Source organism: Corvus kubaryi, unplaced genomic scaffold (genome assembly GCF_017639235.1).
Source record: "Corvus kubaryi isolate FWS band 111438036 unplaced genomic scaffold, C.kubaryi_AGA036_p1.0 37322, whole genome shotgun sequence".
Lineage (NCBI taxonomy): Eukaryota > Metazoa > Chordata > Aves > Passeriformes > Corvidae > Corvus > Corvus kubaryi.
Genome location: NW_024581101.1, coordinates 976,787 through 996,828, shown reverse-complemented (window position 1 = coordinate 996,828; position 20,042 = coordinate 976,787). Strand labels below are relative to the sequence as shown.

General features: G+C 41.5%; 1 protein-coding gene across 10 annotated transcripts in view; it reads right to left on the bottom strand.

The window, feature by feature from the left end:
* The window catches only part of LOC121665202 (integrator complex subunit 6-like), a 40,118-nt gene extending 20,076 nt beyond the window's left edge, over positions 1-20,042 (bottom strand). For 4 of the 10 annotated variants that reach the window (XR_006016282.1, XR_006016280.1, XR_006016281.1 and 1 more), the window contains exons 1-5: positions 19,739-20,041; positions 19,575-19,652; positions 1,456-1,605; positions 949-1,038; positions 450-633 (exon numbers count right to left, since the gene is read on the bottom strand). Coding sequence is in view for 4 of the 10 variants with exons in the window: in XM_042029163.1 (XP_041885097.1) it covers positions 450-633; positions 949-1,038; positions 1,456-1,605; positions 19,575-19,652; positions 19,739-20,005 (769 nt within the window). In the remaining 6 variants the exon portion in view is untranslated. Of the gene's footprint in view, positions 1-449; positions 634-948; positions 1,039-1,455; positions 1,606-19,574; positions 19,653-19,738 lie in introns of all 10 variants that reach the window. The other 6 variants (XR_006016277.1, XR_006016278.1, XM_042029161.1 and 3 more) reach the window with 4 other exon arrangements.

Genomic DNA, 20,042 nt, shown 5'->3' with positions numbered 1-20,042 from the left:
TTAAGATTAAATTTAGCTTATCGGCCCTGCAGCAGAATTAACATCTCACTAATAGCAGTCCTGCTCAATTCAACACTTAGAAAAAAATTTTAAAAAAACCAAACAAAAAACCAAAAACAAACAAAACAAAACAAAAAAACCACAAAGACAAAAAACCCCCCACCAAACCTCATGATGAGCAAAGACAACCTCCAGAATAACCATAGCAATTTTCCAAAACCTCCTACTGCATTTAGAAAATGCTCTCACATCTAGATCTGAAATAGGAATACTGCTTTATTTTAAAGTTCTCCTGTGCTACTAGAATCCAAGAAAGCACCACATGGATTGACATGGACACTGAGTAATTCAGAGAGAGAAAACAGGAAGAGGTGAAGGTGAATTAAAGGAAAAGAAATATTTCAAGGCAAATGCCAAATGTGAAGCAAAGCAAAAAAGCATCCAGTTACCTCCCGTAACCTCGCACATCTGTGTGATAGCAGATTCATCAGTAGGCACACTCCCAAGCTGCTCTGGTTCAGCAGATGCAGCTCCTGGCAAACGCAGTACCAGAGCAAACAGCCTTTGATCCCAACGGAATGGTTCTTTGGTTAGTTCACTTCCAGGCAAAGGAGAATTCAATGGAAGATGAAGCTGGTAAAAAAAGATTTAAGAGTATTTTCCTGTATTTGACAAACCATCTAAAAATATCATATCCAAATTCATTCATTTATCTGTAAAAGACCAATTTCACTCCAACCCACTAATTTATCTGAAGTTCTCATCTCAAAACCTTTACAGACTACGAATTCAGGGGCTGAGCAGTGACAGGATAGCTGGTTTCTAGTTTCTCTAAAAACAGGTCAACGACGAAGAAGTCCGATTAGCAGGAAAGAACCAATTAATATTCATCTCAGCGTAGCACCAACTTGCACAATCATAACTTGAAAGGACTGAATGCAAGTTTACCTCCTCTTGGACTCCAGCTGTATTTGTCAGTTTGTTTCCGTCTGTGATGGTAATCAAAATAGATGGCTCCAAAAAGAATGGATTCCTTCCCTACAGACAAAAGCACAAGAATGCTAAGAGCAACCTTAACACACAGGCTTAGAGGCTTGTATTTTTGCCATTATAAAATAAACAGTAAGATAAGCAATCTTTCAAAATAATCCTGTTATTTTTTTAATAGGTGTGGAACCACACAGAACTACACAAGATGGGCTACTCTCGTGTGTCTATAGTTGGGACATTTATACTCTGCTTCTTTGTAGTTCAGTAAGGAAAAAAATGCCAGCATTTTCCAGAGTGTTTTCAGTGGCCATAATAAGTGGCCAGTTCAAGCTACACAGAGCTATCCAACAGTAAAAAAGAAAGTTAAATGTAAAACCAAACTTTTACCACCAAAATCCCTCACCAACTATCACTTCAAAAAACATAGAAATATAAAAGACAGAAGACTATAAATAGATTTGTTACCTGTCCATAATTGTCTATTCCAGACACTAATCTATTGAGATTTAACAAGTCAAACGACGACCTGAGTGCCTGACCAAGTGTTGTTAGTCCTGAAGCCTGAAGGTTTTTCAGTTCATTCATGAATGTTGCGTGGTTTTCCTTCCATCCAGCCTGTTACATAAAACAAAAAAAGCTTATTAGTTATTCTAGCAGCAAACTGCAATCAACTGCAAGCTGGCATTTATCTCTCTTCCCAACAAAAATTAATTCTATTCCTGATTAACGGATGCACTGCACCATTTACATGCTGCACACACCTAATCCAGGTATGCACAACTTGATGTGAAACATGGTTACACCTACAATGGGAGACTCAAGAAACACATACACTGCCAAACACTGGAAAAACTTTGCATTACCATGAAAACTGCTGTAGAGATGATGCTGTTAATAGAAGTATTTGGATTTAGCACGTGAAAGTTTTTTTGGAGTAACTGCCCATTTTGGAAATCAGAAATGCAGCTGCCAAAGTAACAGCAAAGGTAAAACCAAGATAAAAGCAGCATAATGTCACTGCCTCTTCTGGCATGCACCCATTCCCCTTTTGTCCTTCCTTCCATAAATTAAGGCTGGAAGGAAAGAAAGGAGTGGCTGCAAACACCCTATGTAAGAATCAAATCACTGTTCAGAGTGTCTCAGTGTAACAGCTTAAAATTTTGGAGATCTTTAAAAAAGTTATTGCTGACAAAGCCTAGGGATCAAAGGAACAGCAAGTGATGAGGATGGATCAGTCCAACCAAGCACTCTGGACCCTCTGGTAAGCAGGCCCAACAGGAATGATTCACATTCCCTTCCCCTTAAAAGTGGCTTGCTGCACAGTTGGGAAGTTGTTTTAGAAAAGACCAGCTCACAGAGAATTGGTACAGGATTTAAAGATGCCTCAGCTAAAACAACCAAAGCTTGGAAAATCCCAGATATTCCCACAACTCTCAGCCTTGCTATTACACTACTCTCCAAACCGCTCCTGCAGCAAGCAAGCAGTTATTCACCCAGGCTCACTATCATCTGGCACCAGAGACATTCCCGTGCTCCCCCAGGAATCCCAGCTACATAGACACAGAGAGGATCATTTCAGACAGCCTGACTTTGCTGGGACAAACTCTGAGCAACACATCCTCCAGGTGAAACAGGTTCTCCTCCCTGTGCACTAAGCTCAGCAGCAACCACCTGCTGATTGTGCCAAGCTGTGCAAGAACATGAGAGGACAGGATTCTCCCGTGCTTTTTAAAGCAGCTATATCCCATTGCCAACCTTTAGTACACACTGAGGGCTCTGTAAATGGTCTTAGGATAGACACGTTCCGAGCTGTAAAAGAATGTAAGAACTGAGTAGAAAGGACTTGTGATGATCAATACTTCAGCTGAGTTGACAAGCCTAAGCTGGGTGGGCTTCTTTCCAGAATGGAGAATTATCATAACACAATACAACAAAAGCATTTTGGTCAAGTTTAGCTCCCTTAACCATTCCTTCAAGCTTGAGATTAATGCAAGGATACAAGAGAGAGAACTCTGCAGTGGGGCAAAGAAAGAACAAGACTTTCAGCAGGACTGGTTCGGCTTTATGATTAAACTGCCCTGGAAGCTCAAAAGAACCAGATAATTCTCAATAAAACACCATCAACACACACACAACACCACAACTTAAAATATAGCATCTCATCAGCAGTACCACAGCAACCCTCCACACCTGTGGTCAGCTCAAGGCAAAAATGAAGTGCAAGCACAGGGTCACTGTTTTGGAGTAGAAGTGACTTAGTTAATGGTAGTTTTCCAGAGTGAAATAGCACCAAATCCCAACAAGATGATTTGTCTTATTCCTAAAAAAGCTTCCCTTAAACAATTTAAGCGAACAATTACCAAAATTGTTTTGTCTGAATTCTACTGACCCGTACATGTAGGTGAGACTGCTCTCTTTTGTCTCACAGAAGCACCCATCAATGAGGCCAGCTTCTTGGGAACAGCCAGGCTGGAGTTCAAGAAGTGTTTTCCAGCAAAGACCATCTGAGTTACATTGTTACAAAAGCACGGGGGTCCCCCCCCGGCGACGAACAAAACATTTACAAAGGAAACAGTATTTCCAGTGTACACTTCTTGATTTGAACTCAAATGAATTTAAGAGTATTCTTCATAAAATAAACAGTAAGAGTCTTCACTGATATTTGGAGATTCTGCTATTTTCCCATTGTGAAATGTTTGCTCAGCTTCCAGCTCTCTGTTTGATCTCACTGCAGTGTGGTCAACTGCCTGCAAAATAAAGTATGTACCATTTCCCCAGGCATAAGCAGGGAAGCTGAAGGTACAAGGAGCAGCTGATCACCAATGGTTGGCTGTCCAAGAAAACTATTTTTCATCTTACAGCTCTCACAGGATCTTCAAAGATAAAGCCAAGGAGAACTGTATCTTTGAAATAAACAGAGTAGAATGGAAGAACTTCTCATTATGGAAACAACAGCAGCAAATTCAAGATTTCCATATCCAGCTCTAACTAAAAGTCTGACTAGTTAATGTACTACATTCTCTACCTTATCCTCAAAAAAAGATTCTTGAATCAAAAACACATCAATGACAAGAAGGTCTATTTCTGTAAAATGTTTTTCTCCAGAAAAGACTCAAGCCAATGAATATAATGAAACACGTATGTACTTCAAGGACAGAAACTCTAGCCCCAAAGAAGCCTGTACATTCTCCTTTCCATATATACAGTACGAACATTCTTAGGGAAAAACAGAGTCAAGTACCCAGAGCAGATATGCAGTGAATTCACATTAAAGTGATTAAATAATATTTTTTCCTAAATTCAAAATACTACCACTAACACTGCTTACAAAAAAACCACTGGCTCTATTTGCCACCAGAAACACTAATGACCAAAAAAACCCCAACCAAGACCTCGCAACCTTAAAGAACCAAACACAAACATATTCCACAAAACTATGTATCCTCTACAGGTCAGTAACTAAGAAGTCGGAACTGAATATTAGTTATTTCAGTTGTTTATGAACCAATTTGAACAGTGAGAGTAGTTTCCTCTAATCTTCAATATTATATTCCAACTTAGTCACTTTTATGCCCAGAATTTATTAACAGCAATCTGAGCAGCCCTTACCTCGCCAGTATGTTACTGGCCTTTCCTTTGGTAATTTATATGAACAAATAATTTTAGACTCTAAACACATACCAAAAGACTTTCAAAGATAGCTAGGAAAAAACAAGTACTAAAATAAAAAAATCTCACCCTCTTTGCTTATGCCAACAACAGGAAAAAATGCAGTGTCATTTGGCCCTCTGCAAGCTTTGGATACCATCCTACAAAACACCCAAAGATTTGGAAGCATCACACCACCTTCCTGGCTCCTGGCTTCAGCCTTTGCGAGCAAATCATGCTGACAAGAAATAACATACTTAAAAAGTAACATTCTTCTCTGGTGACTTAGTTTTCAGACAAATCCATGCCCTGCTCTATTTCACCACACAGCTACAGAAGTATTTGAGCTGCTTCAAGAAGCAGGTAAGGTCAAAACAGCTTATTTCAGCAGGAGAAAGGCCCAGATTAACAAGAATTCAAACACCAAGGCGAAAAATCCAGTGAAGAAAAGGAGGCCTTATTTACACCAATCAGCATCAGGACTAACTGAACATCAAAACAACAGAGTTGAGCAGCAAAAGAAAATCTTGGTCAGAGCTGGTAGCTTAAAAAGACCTTCAAGACTTAAGAGAAAGAAGATTTTAGTTACAAGAGACTAGAAAGAAAATCTTATACAATGCTGTAGTGGAAGTTAAAAACCAAAACCAAACCGCTCCACCCCACCTTTATCATATAAAAGGGAGCAATATTGAAGTACAAGTAAAACAGTACCAAGTTTTGAATACGTGTCACACATATCTTGAAATCTCAGCTACACTGGCTTAACCATTGGGTTTACTGGTCATACTGTAGATTTTTTATTGGTTCATTGTTGGTTTGTTCTGGCTTTGATTGGTGCTGTGCTTTTTTTCTTTCATTCTTTCCAACTATTGGCACAGTTTGGTCAGCTGGCAAAAAAAGAGGCAGAGCCAAAGGCTGGGCATTAGAGCACAAGAATTCCAGGTCCAAAGCAGTTCCCAGTTTCATCAGCTTCATGAAGTCCAGGGACATGGTGCTTTTGAGGCTGCAAGTCTTCATGTTTAGGGCTTCTAATAAGCAATACCGTAAGACTGACCTGTAGAGCTTATTGTTCACTGGACTGCTTTCAGATCTGGTTCCAAAATTGCAACATTACTAAAAATAATCTCCCAAGAAGACAATTTGCAATCCTGCATGCCAATCACAGCAGCCTGTGTTACGGTAAGTACTCAATATTTAGTCAAACACACAGATTTTAAGAGTTCTGCTAATGTTTCCCTGGAAAGAACAACTGCATTTCAGATGTTACAACTTGTTTGAAGTATTTAAGTTTCTCGATAATTCAAGCTATTATTAAATGCACCCATCTTAGGAAAAAAGAATACCTCAGGACAACATGCCTGTGGCATCATCCTGGCTTATCAGTGGCAATCATTAGGAAAAAATAAGGTAAGAAAAAAAAACTTCCAGCTGTTGAAATCTGAAACCACTTCTGCTATGGAATTTCCAAGTACTGTAGGAAGACAGTGAAACCAGCAGAGCATTTTGCCTCCCAAATCAGCAGAATCAATCATTTTAAAATTACCTTTCTGTTCACTGGTGACTGTACACACAATCACAACTCAGACCTGCTCACATCTGAGTCAAAGTCAAGCAGGTGTTTCTTTTGTACAGAAGTGAATTATTCTTTTGGACACCCTACGATGCAAGAGGCTGCTTCCCAAATGCCGAAGTATCTTCACCTCTTTGTAATCTCCTCAACCCAGTCCCAGCACTGCTCAGTGGGTTCTGCAGCAGGGAATAACCTCCTACGTAGCCTTGAGCTTCTCTGCCTGAGCTTCAGCAACTTTGGGACAGGAGTTTTAGCAAGAAAAGACTGTCTTGGTCACCCCAGTTCTGCTACAATAAAACTCAGCAAACAGGGAGAGGGAGAGGTGCTGGCACCATGTGTCCCCCTGCCCATGAAGGACAGGGTAAAGCTGCTTGTCAGTACAGAACAGCCAGTCAGTATAGAACAGTCAATGCCCACACTACCCCCATGTGCTTTATTTGTTGTTCAAGGATTTGCTAGCTAAAAACAGCACACAGGAGAAGAAAGGCACTGACTACACTACAAACACCATATACATTTTTATTTAATATTTTTCATGTCCTAAAATAACTCAAAATCATATGACCTACTAATCACCTACTAATTTCATCCTCACAAAAGTTTGTCCATGCAAATGGGGCAGAAAAACAGCTCTAAGAGATACTTACAGACATTGACTCCCCTCCAAATACTTATGAATGCCATTTTTGAGGCAGCAGAGCTCTCAGGTTTTCCATAACTTTGGCTTCAGGAGAACTCTTCTCTCGTTTCAGCACCTCTACTCTCTAGTTTGTTCCATGCAATACACCAGTCCTGTCACTGCACAGCATCAAACAGCCCTTAGCAAAGAAACTCACAAGATTAATTATTTTTTGTTCTTGGCACAGGAGAGCAGCACAACACCCACCTCCCATATCTGAGATCAGCACACCTCCAGCACAGAACGATCCTGGCACACAGGTCTGAAATCAGCTTATCACTGGGGCAGTGCTGAATGCAGGGAGCAGCCAGGGCTCACTGGTGGCTCCAGCAGGTGAATATTGCTGTCTGCTGTGAGACCTGCCTAACAAAGACCCTCCTTCTCAGTTCTTATCTGAGGAGTATTCTAGCAGGTAACCAATTCACAGGTTTCAACTACTCCCTCGATAATCCCAGAGAGCAGTCAAGTACAGTGAAGAGTCTACAAAAAAGCATCACTTGGCCCTCCTTACATCAGAACTATTGAGCATTGGGTCAGTGTGTTATGGCTAAGTATTGTGAATAGTAAGTTAATTGTTTCTTCCTGTGAAGTTATTTCTGCTGCTTTTGTAGGATACTCAAACTGAAAACTATCCATCAAAAGTGTTTCTTTAAATCCCAAGGGGACTTTTTGAAAATTTAGTTTTTTTAAAAAGCACTTAATCTCCAGTCAAATAAAACATCACAGACATTTAATATACATAAAATGTCTCCAAGAGACCAGAGAAGCATAAACTGTTTTAAAACACCTTTAGAAAAAATCACATCTTAAAAAAAGAAGACACCGGAGTAAATGATTCCTTTGATCCCACACTGCTGATACACTCTGACACCAGATTTTTAGCAGAAAGCTGTCACTTTGCACACCCCTCTATTCCATCCAGCTCCAGGCACCACAGTTCTTCCTTGTTCTCTGAGACACACTATATGCCTTGATAACACAGAATCTCTCCTCCCCTCACCCACACTATTTTTCCCTACACAGCTGGAAACAGTGCAGGGAAGGTGTCATGCACCTCCAGGCCCGCGGGTAGTGCGTGCAGACAGGGCAGCTGTCACTTCGGAGACAACAGCCACACTATCGCCCCTCCTGGACACTCACCACTCACTTCCCCTCAAAGCACTCCAGACCTTGCACTCCAAGGAAGTGCTACAGTGTCTACTGAGATGCCCAGGAGATCTCCTTCGATTACACATCTTAGCTGAACTCTCCTGTACCTGCACCCATCAGACTAAAAAATTTCTAAAGACAGATCAAACCAATTGGTTTTCTAAAGCACATTAGCAAACGTGAACAAGATCAAAACTGCCTTCTAGCACAGTTATGTTAAGTGCCAGTTTTTATTACAGGCAGTCAGCTACACACAAAAAAGATTTCATCTTGTATAGAAAGAAGTATTTCTCCATGAAACCTTAAAATAAAAAAACCCAAATAAACACAGTCAAACTTACACCATGCAGTTCACTGTCCTTTCAAGATGACTTCACCATTAAATAAGATATAGAAATGCTCTTCCTTCAAGAAGAATTCAAGATGTTTATGTAAGCACAACTCAAACAATCTTTAAGCCTAGCACCCCTAAAACACTAGCAGCTCCAGTTACAAAATGAGTACTGGGGCCTTTTGTTAATATGAGCACTTAGAGAGAAGCAGCACCTTCTCCTGTAGGAATGCCAAATGCACATGCTGTATGAACAACTCAAAGCTAGAAACTGCTTGGAACCAAGGGATAATAATCAATGCCAAGCAGAAAGAAAAAAGCCTACACTACCTTTTTATTTATTACCTGCTGCTCCTGCTTCAATCCATCTCTGGATTTAGCTTTTTGGTCAACAGTATTTCATGTATTTTGACAGTTACTCTCATTGCACTTGTTCCTGCACAAGGATAAAAGGAAACACATGAAGAAAGGAAAGTATAAAATACCAAGGAGATCATGGTACCACCCTGTTCCAAAAAGCATTCTTATTTAAACAGAAAAACACTATCTAGTTAAAAAAAGCACCTATTTATGAGAACACTGGAGAAGCCAGGATATTTCAGTACAGAGCAGAACCAGAACAAGCTACATTTCACATAACAGCTTAATGGAGAGGGAACACAGAAGTAGTTAATCACTGTTTGCAACCTTAGCACAGTAAGCATAACAAGAGTCTCCATGCTCCTGTTCAGCAGCATAGCAGTCATTTCAGAAATACCATTATGGGTGCATCTTATCCAAACACTGTAGAGAGGGCAACTGCTGAAATGTGGAGGCTTCAATCAAACATTTTCAGATACAGTGCCTGTTGCTCTTTCAGCCTCTCAAATACACTTTCAGTACCAGTCAGCCCCAGCTCTGTCCTACTCCTGGTCCCTTCCTACACTCAGCACGGCTGGAAAAGTTGCAAGGAATAAAGGCAACAGCTAAGAGGTTACACAGTAGGTTCTATCAGCACAAGGGATTCTTCACTGCCCGTTTCTGGAAATCAAGAGGAAGAGCATTACTGATGATACTCTAGCTTTTCAGCACAGAGCTGAAACAACGCAGTATGATTCATGTTTATTTTGAAAACTGCCACGTTCCTTCTTCCTTCCTTCAAAAGGCACATCACAAACTAGAGCAGCACACCAAGGTGCAACAGGTATTGTGAATTTACTTTAAAACTCAAGAAGAAGTAGTCTAGAAGAAGTCATCTAAACAACAGCTTTCCTCAATTCATGTCTGAAACGCTGTTCAAGGCACTGCTGAGGAAAAGAAATACTTTAGATGACCATTAAATTCATATACTCACTGAAATACCAACCAGCCAGCCTAGCAAATAACTTCACCTTCACCCTGATACAGCCAAAAATACATTGGTGGCTTTGGGAGCATTACTATTGGTCAGATTTTTATTTCAGATGATGGCAAGGCTGGATTTCTTTATAATGCAAGAGCCATCTGGATCGAACTATCTGAGCTTAAGCTCTTTTGATTATAGAAGGCTCCCCCAGGCCAGGCCCTCTGAGTGCAGGGCACATGGTCTCGATCCAGCCCTGGACCCACCACATCCCAGCCTGGGAGCACCACTGGGAGGCCTGGCAGCAGCTAAAGGCACCAAGTGTTCTGCCTCAACAGATGCATGTTCACCCACAAAGCAGAGCTTAACTTTTTATTTTTTTAAATCAAAACTCACTGGCTGCACCATTAACACACTATGAAGACCAGTGCTAATGCATTATTCTCACCTAGAAGCAGAGCATAGCAACACCAGCTTAACCACACTGTAGATCTTTGTTTTCTGTCCAATTAATTGCTCGACAACATCCATCTTACCAAGATTCTTACTTTTTAGAATACTATTTCACACATTTAAGACTTTAAAAGCATCTGTGAGAACACGGACAAATCAACAATTGCCTCATCTTTAAAAAGAAAAATTAAGGAATTCTGAACTGTTAGATTTTTTAGTCTAGAAAAACATTAAACAAATGTAGTGCTGCTTATCCTGACATTTGCATATATACACAAGGAAAGAATCATAACTGGGTAAATTGTGAGACAGAAAATTATAAACAATAATAATAGTTATTTAAAAATAAATCAAGACTTTTTTACTTTTCTGACAATAAGCAGTTCAAGTTTCAGAGATCCTTGTCAATCTCAGTTCTTACACCAAAAGAAATTTTGTCTTTTCAATACTCTGCAGAGTGAATATACAGATTAATACAAGTCTATGGGCAAGTACAGATTCTGATCTGCAAAATAAGTCTCTTTACAAGAATGTACTTTTTTCTTGGCACCTTCCTAAAACCTCGACCCTAGAACACGTTGCTTACAAAATTGATTGCTACGTGTTTTCTAACTATTCTGAAATTAGCGAGAAAAAATACAAAGAAAAAAAATTCCTTTAAATTACTACCTGCTATATTTTTAGGGCGTATAAAAGCACAAGAGTTACATTATTAAGAGGTACATTGCAAGAATAAAGTTTAAGAAAGAAGAAAAAATTCCAAGACTCAATCTACATGAGTGCATTACTTAAGTAACAATCCACATTTAAAATTCAGAAAAGCACCAACTGCTCTTTCCATTGATTTTTTTTTTTTTTTTGTAGCCTATGTTATTAAATAAAATCAAGGATACGGGCATTCAAAATACAGACAGTGAAGAGAAGCACTAAGGCTGAAGCCATCTGGAACCTTCTGACAGGGCCCTTGGAGTTGCACTGCTCCCCCCTCCAAAAGTACTCAACTCCAGAACACAGGTCACACACTACAGAATATGCTTTTTCCCACTGATCCAGGTCACACACTACAGAATATGCTTTTTCCCACTGGATCCCAACTGCCTGAGGTATGAGAACACTGTAGGAGACAGCATTAAGTGACATCATTTCTAGATCCCAGCAAGCTCAAAACATCATTGTTGCATCCCTGCTGCAAATCACAGTTCCTTCTGGCAAGCTGTTATAAAATATGCAAGGGTGAACAAGGTAGAAGTGTCTGCAATCTTAATTACCTTTTTCCACTGTTAAAATGTGAGCGAATCAGCACTTAGTAACTTAATACTATATTAGTTCTCATCAACTTTAAAAAGAATGAATGCCCATTCTCAAGGTATCACCGATGTACTTTGTGCATATTTTTAGCCACACCACACAGCCAGGGTACAAAGCTCGGGCCTTCTTACATATACATACCAACAAAAAAGACATCTTTCAAACATCTCGTAAGTGAAATTCAAACAACAACAGCAGAAAAGGGGAAGAGACAGACCACAAAGATTCCATGTGGCAGGAACCACCAACTTCACAAAGCACCTTCCTCCTTACAGTACATCTCACTACAAAAATACAACCAGGGAGATCCAACTCAACTGTTTGATTGCACATTTTAAGCTTCTATTTTTAAAATAAAAGTGACCTTTGCACTGAGGATGAGTTAAGCCTCTTAATGCAAACGTATCTACTTTTGTCTAGTTTATCCTGTAGTCTTAAAGGCTTACATCTTTGAATATGTCCAAGCCCAAATAAAGAACAAAATAAATAATGAAAACATAAATTGCTATAGTGGCTATGAACAACAGATAACCATTCAAGGCCTCTGGTATCTCATCTATTGTACAGTATAAAGCAGAAACCCACCTCAGATGAAAAAGCAAGCTGTTACATTGCAGATTCCTGTAGGAGCAGAACCAGTTAAAATATTTTCATTAAGAATTAACCTAGCAACACACACTTGCCCTTCTGTGAAGACAGGCAGCAGGTGAAAGGACAAGTTCAAGTATTTAACTACTTCAAAAGTATAATAATAAAAAGGACAGCAAAGCAGAGTTCAGTCCCTCATATCTATCAAGAAGTTAATTTCTGAACTGTACTTCCACTTAAATAAACTCCTTTCAAAAATTTAACTATTACCTTCAAGTTCTTGCATTAGTTTTATTTTTTACAAAATACCTCAATTTCAGAATGCACAAAACTACTCCTTTTAGAATAAATCACCCTGATTATTACTGCTTTGATTTTTTTAAAAGCAAAAGGTACACTACTTTTCACAAAACTTCTCATTTCTCATTATAATGTTCTGTCCTCATTACACCAGTTCCTGGAAGAGGACGCTCACTACAACTCACAGGACACAAAGAAGTAAGACAGCATGCTTATGCATATTTAAAAGCATTTTAACATGTTTTACACTACCCAATATGATGTTTTCCAGGAACGGGAATGTGCTTTTTAAAGGACTCTCTCTATAGGAATCAATTTAATACCCTTATAAGCTAAAAGGGCCTACAATACTTCCTTGCTTGCTGCAGGGATGCCAACTGATAATTCCTAGGATTTTAGTAAAATAGATTTTTACATGTTTTCAGATTCTGAGAGACATGCACTGCAGTATGTAAAATACAAACCTACCACCTGCACCAAGAAGAACTTTCTGCCTACGGCCTTACTTATCCAGTTTCAAAACAGATGCTTAATTTTCAAAATAAGAACTTTTTTGCACACATTCTTCAGTCAGATTTAAGTGATAAAGCAGTTAAATCGAAAGGAGCATGCAAAAACTGTTTGATGGTTATTCCCAAACAGTATTAAGTTGATTTTGTTTTGCTTTCAAAAAGAACTAGACAATCAGGATTTGCATGAGTGTTCCTTTAAACAACTGACTTCTGTTTCTCTTCCTTAAGTCATTGTGTTTAACAGAGGAAAAGCAATTTTTGGCTTTAGCCTGCCAGTCATTTCTGCTCAAAGACAGCCCTCTGAAAATACACAACAAAGCCTTAAACAAGCACAGTGGAAGATGTGGAGGAGAGGTGTGTGTAGTAGTTCACAGGCAATGGAAGATGTCGGTGCTCAGAAATAAAAATACTGCTGTAAGTGACCCAAAAAGTGTTTAGTGGTAGAACAGGAATAGTTATCTCTCTCCTCTAAACAAGTACAGAATACAGTCTCCTGAATTAGTTATCAAGAACAGACACTGTGTGCTGCTTACGTTTCATCCAGTGCCTCAGTACTACATTCTGCACCTTTCTTCCCCCTTTCCAACAATGCCTGGCTAGGAAGTTCACTAAAGCGTGTACATTATTAACAGTATATCTGGAGAGAAAGATAGGCCTCTCCCACTGACCTCAGCTTTCTTTCCCCTTTTGCACCTCTCGGATAGCAGCTTCCCTCTTGCCCTGCAGCTATCTACCTTGCACCAAAAATTCTGCCTGAACATCCCACTGCCAGCTTGCAACCTCCAACCATACTCCCAACTGTTCACACCACACCCTCCACAGCACAGGCCAGACCAAGTACTCACGCTTACCAAAAGTCAGATCTTTTACATATAAAACCCGACGATTTTCAGTGTCTCAAGGTTCCTGTAAAAACCTAATCAACTTAGGCTTCTTCTGTGGATCTGGTACAGTTTAGCTTATTAGGTATTCCTCTGTTTTTCTCCCTTCACTAAAGTGAAAAAAACCACATGAATGCATATCCTACCACCTCAGGCAGCATTCCTGCAGATCTTTGCCTCAAACCCAACAGGTTTCACAGTTGGGTTTCTCTTTCTCCCTGCAGTTCAGGGTCAGGAGCTCTGATCTAATTTCATCCAGAAACAGACAAACAGATCTCACGTCTCTCTTTCTGCAGCATAGCCTATTCATCTGCCACTGCCCTGTGCAGAGTGAGTGATAATCACCTCCATTCTGCACCAGCACAGGTTCTCCATGAAAGCAAAATTAAAAAACGCTGGCAAAAGCTTCTGTGCCACTGAAATAAAAGATAGCAAAGTTAGTCCCCTCAAGTGTGCCCTTATGAACTCCCAGTTTTGAAGCACTATTTCAATATCATAAATGAACAGGTTATTTACATACAGTAAGTACTCTTTGACAGATGTTCTAAAAAGCCTTCTACAAATTCCTGATCCAGTCTCTTAAGATATCCCAATCCAATTCCAGAATTTCAGCGGAAAAAAGAAGAGGTTGCTCAGAGTCCATCATGAAGAGCTGCTTCCACAAGGGAGCTCTTTAGCACTGAGACATATGTTCAGGCTAGCAGGGAACAGCAGCGGAACTGGAAGGCATCCTATCCATCAGTCCCAGTTTGCAGATCTCAAACAGTACAGTGTTTCACACACACTGTATAAAGTAATTCGAGCTACTTCTTAGACAGCTACATACATATTTCTGCACTCAAATTCATGGAGCCTATTTCTGCAGTGCAGTCACAGCTGACTCTTGAATTCAGCGTAACACATAACAGAAGGAGGAAAATACATATTTCAGAATGTAACTTATGTTCTCTCAGTCCTCTGACTTGTGACCAGATCATTTATGAAGGTCAGACTATAGAGTCTCACAAGAACATAAAACAGAAGTCATATTTCTGTGACCAGATCATAAACAATATTCCTTGAACCCTGAGGAAAGGCTGTATCACTGCCAGCAGTCAGATATCAGTCACAAGGGAACAGGCCAGTCCAGGTAATCAATAACTTCACATAAGGCCATCATTGTGTTTTGGGTCTGGGCCCGAACTCACCATCTGCAGCCCAAATCCACAAGCAAACCACGAACTGCAGAATGTGAGGTTTCACAAAAATTGAGAATGGAAAAAATAAATGAAGAGCTAAGCCTTGCTTTCCTTTTCAAAAACTCTTTGGGTTAAGATTTTGGCATGATCTCCATTTTCAGGGAAATCTAGATAGATCTTGCTGAAATATCATCACTGGAAAATAGGAAAAGCTTGGGGGGGAAGGGCAGGTGAGAAGACTGTTCTCTTTTCCCCATACTTTTACTCTAGCACCATTACTTCGCAAAAAAAATAAACAAAATGGCTTAAGATTCTGCCCCCTTACACCACGGCATGTGCTTACGGACAGAAAAACATCTGTATTTGACAGAGGATACTGAAATTTACGTGATTTCAGAAAAAAAAAAAACCAACTGGGTAAATATATGAAAAAAACCATAGAAGACCATTAGGGCCATACCAACAGCTCATCACGGGTCCCTGATCCACAAACCATGGGAGCTTGGGAAGTGCTCTGCAGAACTGCCAGCAACACGACTGGCCTGTCCCCACCCTTCTGCCCAGGCATTCCAGATCAGCCACGTTGTGCAGGAAGGGATATGAAGGGTGGGGCTGGCACACAAAGCTTTGGAGGTACTGCAGCTCCAGGTCACAGCATGGCTGGGATAGAGCAAGATACGGGTTCTAGCAATCCCTGGACATAAAGTCTTCAAAACAAGGACACATCAGGTACCGTATTCCCTGAATCAGACAATGCACTTCTCTTAGCTAGAAGGCCAGGAACATTAAATACCCTGCCAGGCAGCAAGGCTGTTCTTGAACCCATTTTTCTTGCCCAACTGGAGACACACTGGGGAATAAATTCCTTCCATATCTAAACTTAAGCATTAGATTTTTAAAAGTAATAGACACTTTTTACAAAGGTGCTTTACTATACATATTATTACCTTCCCATACATGCCAAATACCCAAAATCAGATACCCAAATACCAGAATAGACCGGCTCACTTCCATGTTAACATGCCACTAAGACAAACTCACTTGATAGCACCCTACCACAATTTTAATCTAAAAAAATACACTAAAAACATTAGGCTGAACATTTTTACTTCATGAAATAACACGGTAATTTTCCCTCCTAGTTCATAAAATCAGAGTTTGATCCAACATCCAATGGAACGTACATGTATTTTTCCACTGACCTATACAGGATCACATCACTTGACAATTACAAGGTTAATACATTTCATAACATGCTTTTAAAATATTAAATTATTTGCCTCTTACTGTATTTTGGAAACAAAGTAAGAGTTATAAATGGTTGCACTGTAATTGCAGTCACAAATCACCACCTATACATTATGTAACAAACAGGAGTCAAACAGCTGATGAGGTTCCAGATGCATCTGCTGCCAGACTGGGGCTGAGATTCCTGTCATCCCCATCTTCCCATCCCCACCTTCCCAGGACAGCACCCTGACTCCTATGTAGACACTTGCCATCACAGTTCTTTGCAGAGCCCCACTGCAAACCGAGAGACTAAATAATTCCATTTTTAAAAAATGGCACAGAGAGCTATAAGCAGTCAATTAAACAGAAGCAACAGGTCCTGTAAATTATTTCAAACCATCTATACTAAAGACAGTTTCAAAAACACCACCTTACTTTCACAGATTCTGGCAAATCATTTGTGCAATAGCATGATCCTTCCACTCAGCACAATACAATACATACGCATACTTTCTTGATACATTCTTGTCCGTCAAAAGCAAACCAGTGCTGTTGGTTTGAAATACTTAAATGCTACAGGCAAACAAATTCTGAAACAAACAAACCAACCCAAAGTACGTATCTCAGCTACCCCTGCTCCAAAGCTCAAGTTCCTGTAATTCCTCTGCCTCCTAGGTGGTCTCAACTCCACCACCAAATTATTTCCCTCAAGTGCTTCACTGGTAAACTATCTGAGAGACTGTGTAATTTAATTAGTATAAATCATAAAGAAAACAAGATGATAAAGTCGCCACTGCTGCACATACTTGGAAAGCAAGCCTGAAAAATACATTCACTTGCAGAGTTTGTTTTCACCTTCTCTAAATCAAGAGAAATAAAGTATTTAACTGCAACAGCATTAGCAAAGAAACTTAAATTTTATGTCTTTCACAAGCATGTTCTGTAAAACACAGAGAATCTGGCCTAGACCAGGAAGTTTTCCCAGCACAACTGTGGTTGTTAGAAAACACAACAGAGGGAACATCATAAATACCCATGCAGGTCTTGAGAACAAGAATTCAAACAAGGAGTCATCACTCCTGTGAAGCTTTCTCTGCTCAAGGAACAGACATGATGACAGCACAATAACATTCATTTATACCATGAAGTCTTTATGCAGTAGCTGAGCTTCACTTGTGATCATAATTACTATAACCAGATACTTATTGAATCTGCTGCCTGTTCCTAGAAAAGTTACTCATTTTTGAAAAAATATTTTAAGATTAAGGTCCAATTTAAAAACCAGCGTGCTAAAGGCAGAAATATAAATTTCTAAAAGACATTAGCAAGCTACAAGAACCACAACTTTTCTTTTCCCTTGGCTATTTACTGTATATTAAATATGACTGAATGCTATGATGGGTATGACAGTCCCATTTAGTTCAATTACTATTTACTAAAACTGTGAACAGTCAGATGCTCATTAGCACATCAGAATGTACAGAGATGCTCATTAAACACAAGGATCTTCCTCAGCAAATCTGAGTATAGATGTGGTAATAACCTGTAGCATTACCAGACAGACCTCCAGCAGCAAAGTCGTTTTTTTATTAACTCACCAGTATGCTTGCTGTCATTGCAGGGAGAAAGTTCATTTCTCAAACCTAAGATACACTGGTAAAATATTTGACACAAAAATAGGAGAAAATAAATCTAGGACACAAGAAATCCAATTAACACTCACATAACAAAGACTTGGGGTTTGCATCCAGCCACACACACAGATGGGGCAAATGGTGTGTGCATGTCTAAAAAACACCTCTCCTAGGCAGATGTAGGTTTTTTGACATCAAGTTTCCGTAAGTCAAGGATGGTTTCAATCCACAGAAATTACTTCCACACTTTCTTCTGAGGAAATGCAAGGTGCAATACCAAACAATAAATACTTACTCTATGACTTGTCACTTCAGAAAGCTGTGTAAATTTATTACTGATGAAAGGAGCAAAGATTTATAGCTCATGATAATTACATTTCCTCATTAACAAAGATGTGAGTAAGACAGCACCAGTGAGCAAACTTATTTTTAAAACGTCTCAAGAAGTTCTAGCTGGGAGGTCTAGAGTATTTTCCTTTCTTCTCTAGGATGACCAACAATGTACTCATACATTAACTTCTTTGGCCTTCACAGCATGGGTCTACAGCCCAACAGTTATGATAAGTAATGCATTACTCTGAGCAAATACAGTCCTAATCCAGGACTATTCAGGAGCATTCTAAAACTCCCATAGCAATGCTTTCTGTGGCACACTTTACCTAAGTATTTTAAGTTAGGCCATTTCTATCAGCAAGCTACAGCCTACAGCATAAGGGATGCAGCACCATGCTTTTTTTTTACTTTTGCCTAAACCTCGTGGTGCAGCCAACGTGATGTGAACAGCATGGCCGTACTTGCCTCAAACTCAAGGAATGAGAAAACGGGGACGAGAGGAGCCAGCCAGGCAGACTTGTTTACTCTCAAGGAGGCTCAGGGGGAACCTCATCATTCTGTACAACTCCTTTACAAGAAGCTGTAGTGAGATAGGGACCAGTCTCTTCTGCTGTGCCTTCAGTGAGGACCAGAGAAAATGGCCTTAACCTGGGACACAGGAAATTCAGATTGGATACTAGAAAAAAAATTCTCATGATTCAGGAAGTCAGGCTGTTAGGGAGGTGGTGGAGTCGCTGTCCCTGGAGGTGTTTAAGAGGCTGGCACTGGATGATGTGGTTTAGTGGTTTAGGAATTAGTACAGTAGCAGTACTGGGTTAATGGCTGGACTTGGTGATCTTAATGGTCTCTTCCAACCTTGATAATTCGATGGCTTCACATCCAGCTCACCACATCCCTGCGTGGAGTGGCGGCTGCGAGCACCTTTCACAGAACTGGTGCAGGCTACCGTGCTCAGCAGGATGGGCGAGGGGGCGGGGTACAGGGGGACACACAACCCCAACACTGTGGCTTCTTGAACTGCAGAGGCGGAAACAGCCACGGGTGCTGTCCCACACCCACAGCCGCGCCAGGGCCAGGGCTCCGCGCTCCTGCCTCGCAGCTGTGAGGAGCAACCCGCCGTGCCCTGCCCGCTGGGGTTGGGCACTGCCTGCCCCACCCTGCCCGTGTGTCCCGGGGGTCTCAGGGCTGCGCGGGGCCCGAGCGCGCTGATGGCCCCGCCGGAGCCACCGCCCCGCGGGGGGCGGAGCGCGGCCGCCCCTCGCTGCGCCGGGGCGGTGAATCACGGCCCGCCCGTCTCCTCCCCCCCCCTCCTCCATCTCAGCAGCGCCCTCAGCCTCTCTCCTCCATACAAAAGCAAAATGTCCGCCATCTTCACAGGCTGCTGCTGCTGCCGCCGCCGGGCCGGACGGGGCCGCGCCGCGCCAAGGGCGGCCCCGCCGCGGGGCCGAGGCGGCCGGGGGGGTCATTACCTTGATGCAGTAGGGCGGCTCGTCGAACGTAACCAGCATGTACCTGTCGCCGCGGCTGGCCGGGTCCCGGGCCCGCAGCTGCGGAGAGAGCGGAGAGAAGAGGCGTGAGCGGGGCGAAGGGGGCGAGGGGGGCGGCGGCGGCTCCCCCGGCGCCGCGCACTCACCTTCATGAAGATCTCCACGGCGCCCTTGGCGATGTCCAGGTAGCTGGTGCCCAGGTACGCCCGCTGGTTCATAGAGGCGGACGTGTCTATGAGGAAGAGGAGGATCGGCATGGTCCAGGCAGAGCCCCGGCCGGCGGGCTCCCTGCGGAGGAGGCGCGGCGCTCGCCCGCGGCTCGCTCGGCTCTGGCGGCGCTGCCCAAGCTCGCCCGGACTCAACTTCTCTTCCCTGAGCCTCCACCAGCACCATGTGACCAGCGCGCACGCCATTGGCTGGCAATTATACCCGTATTTGCATATTCATGGC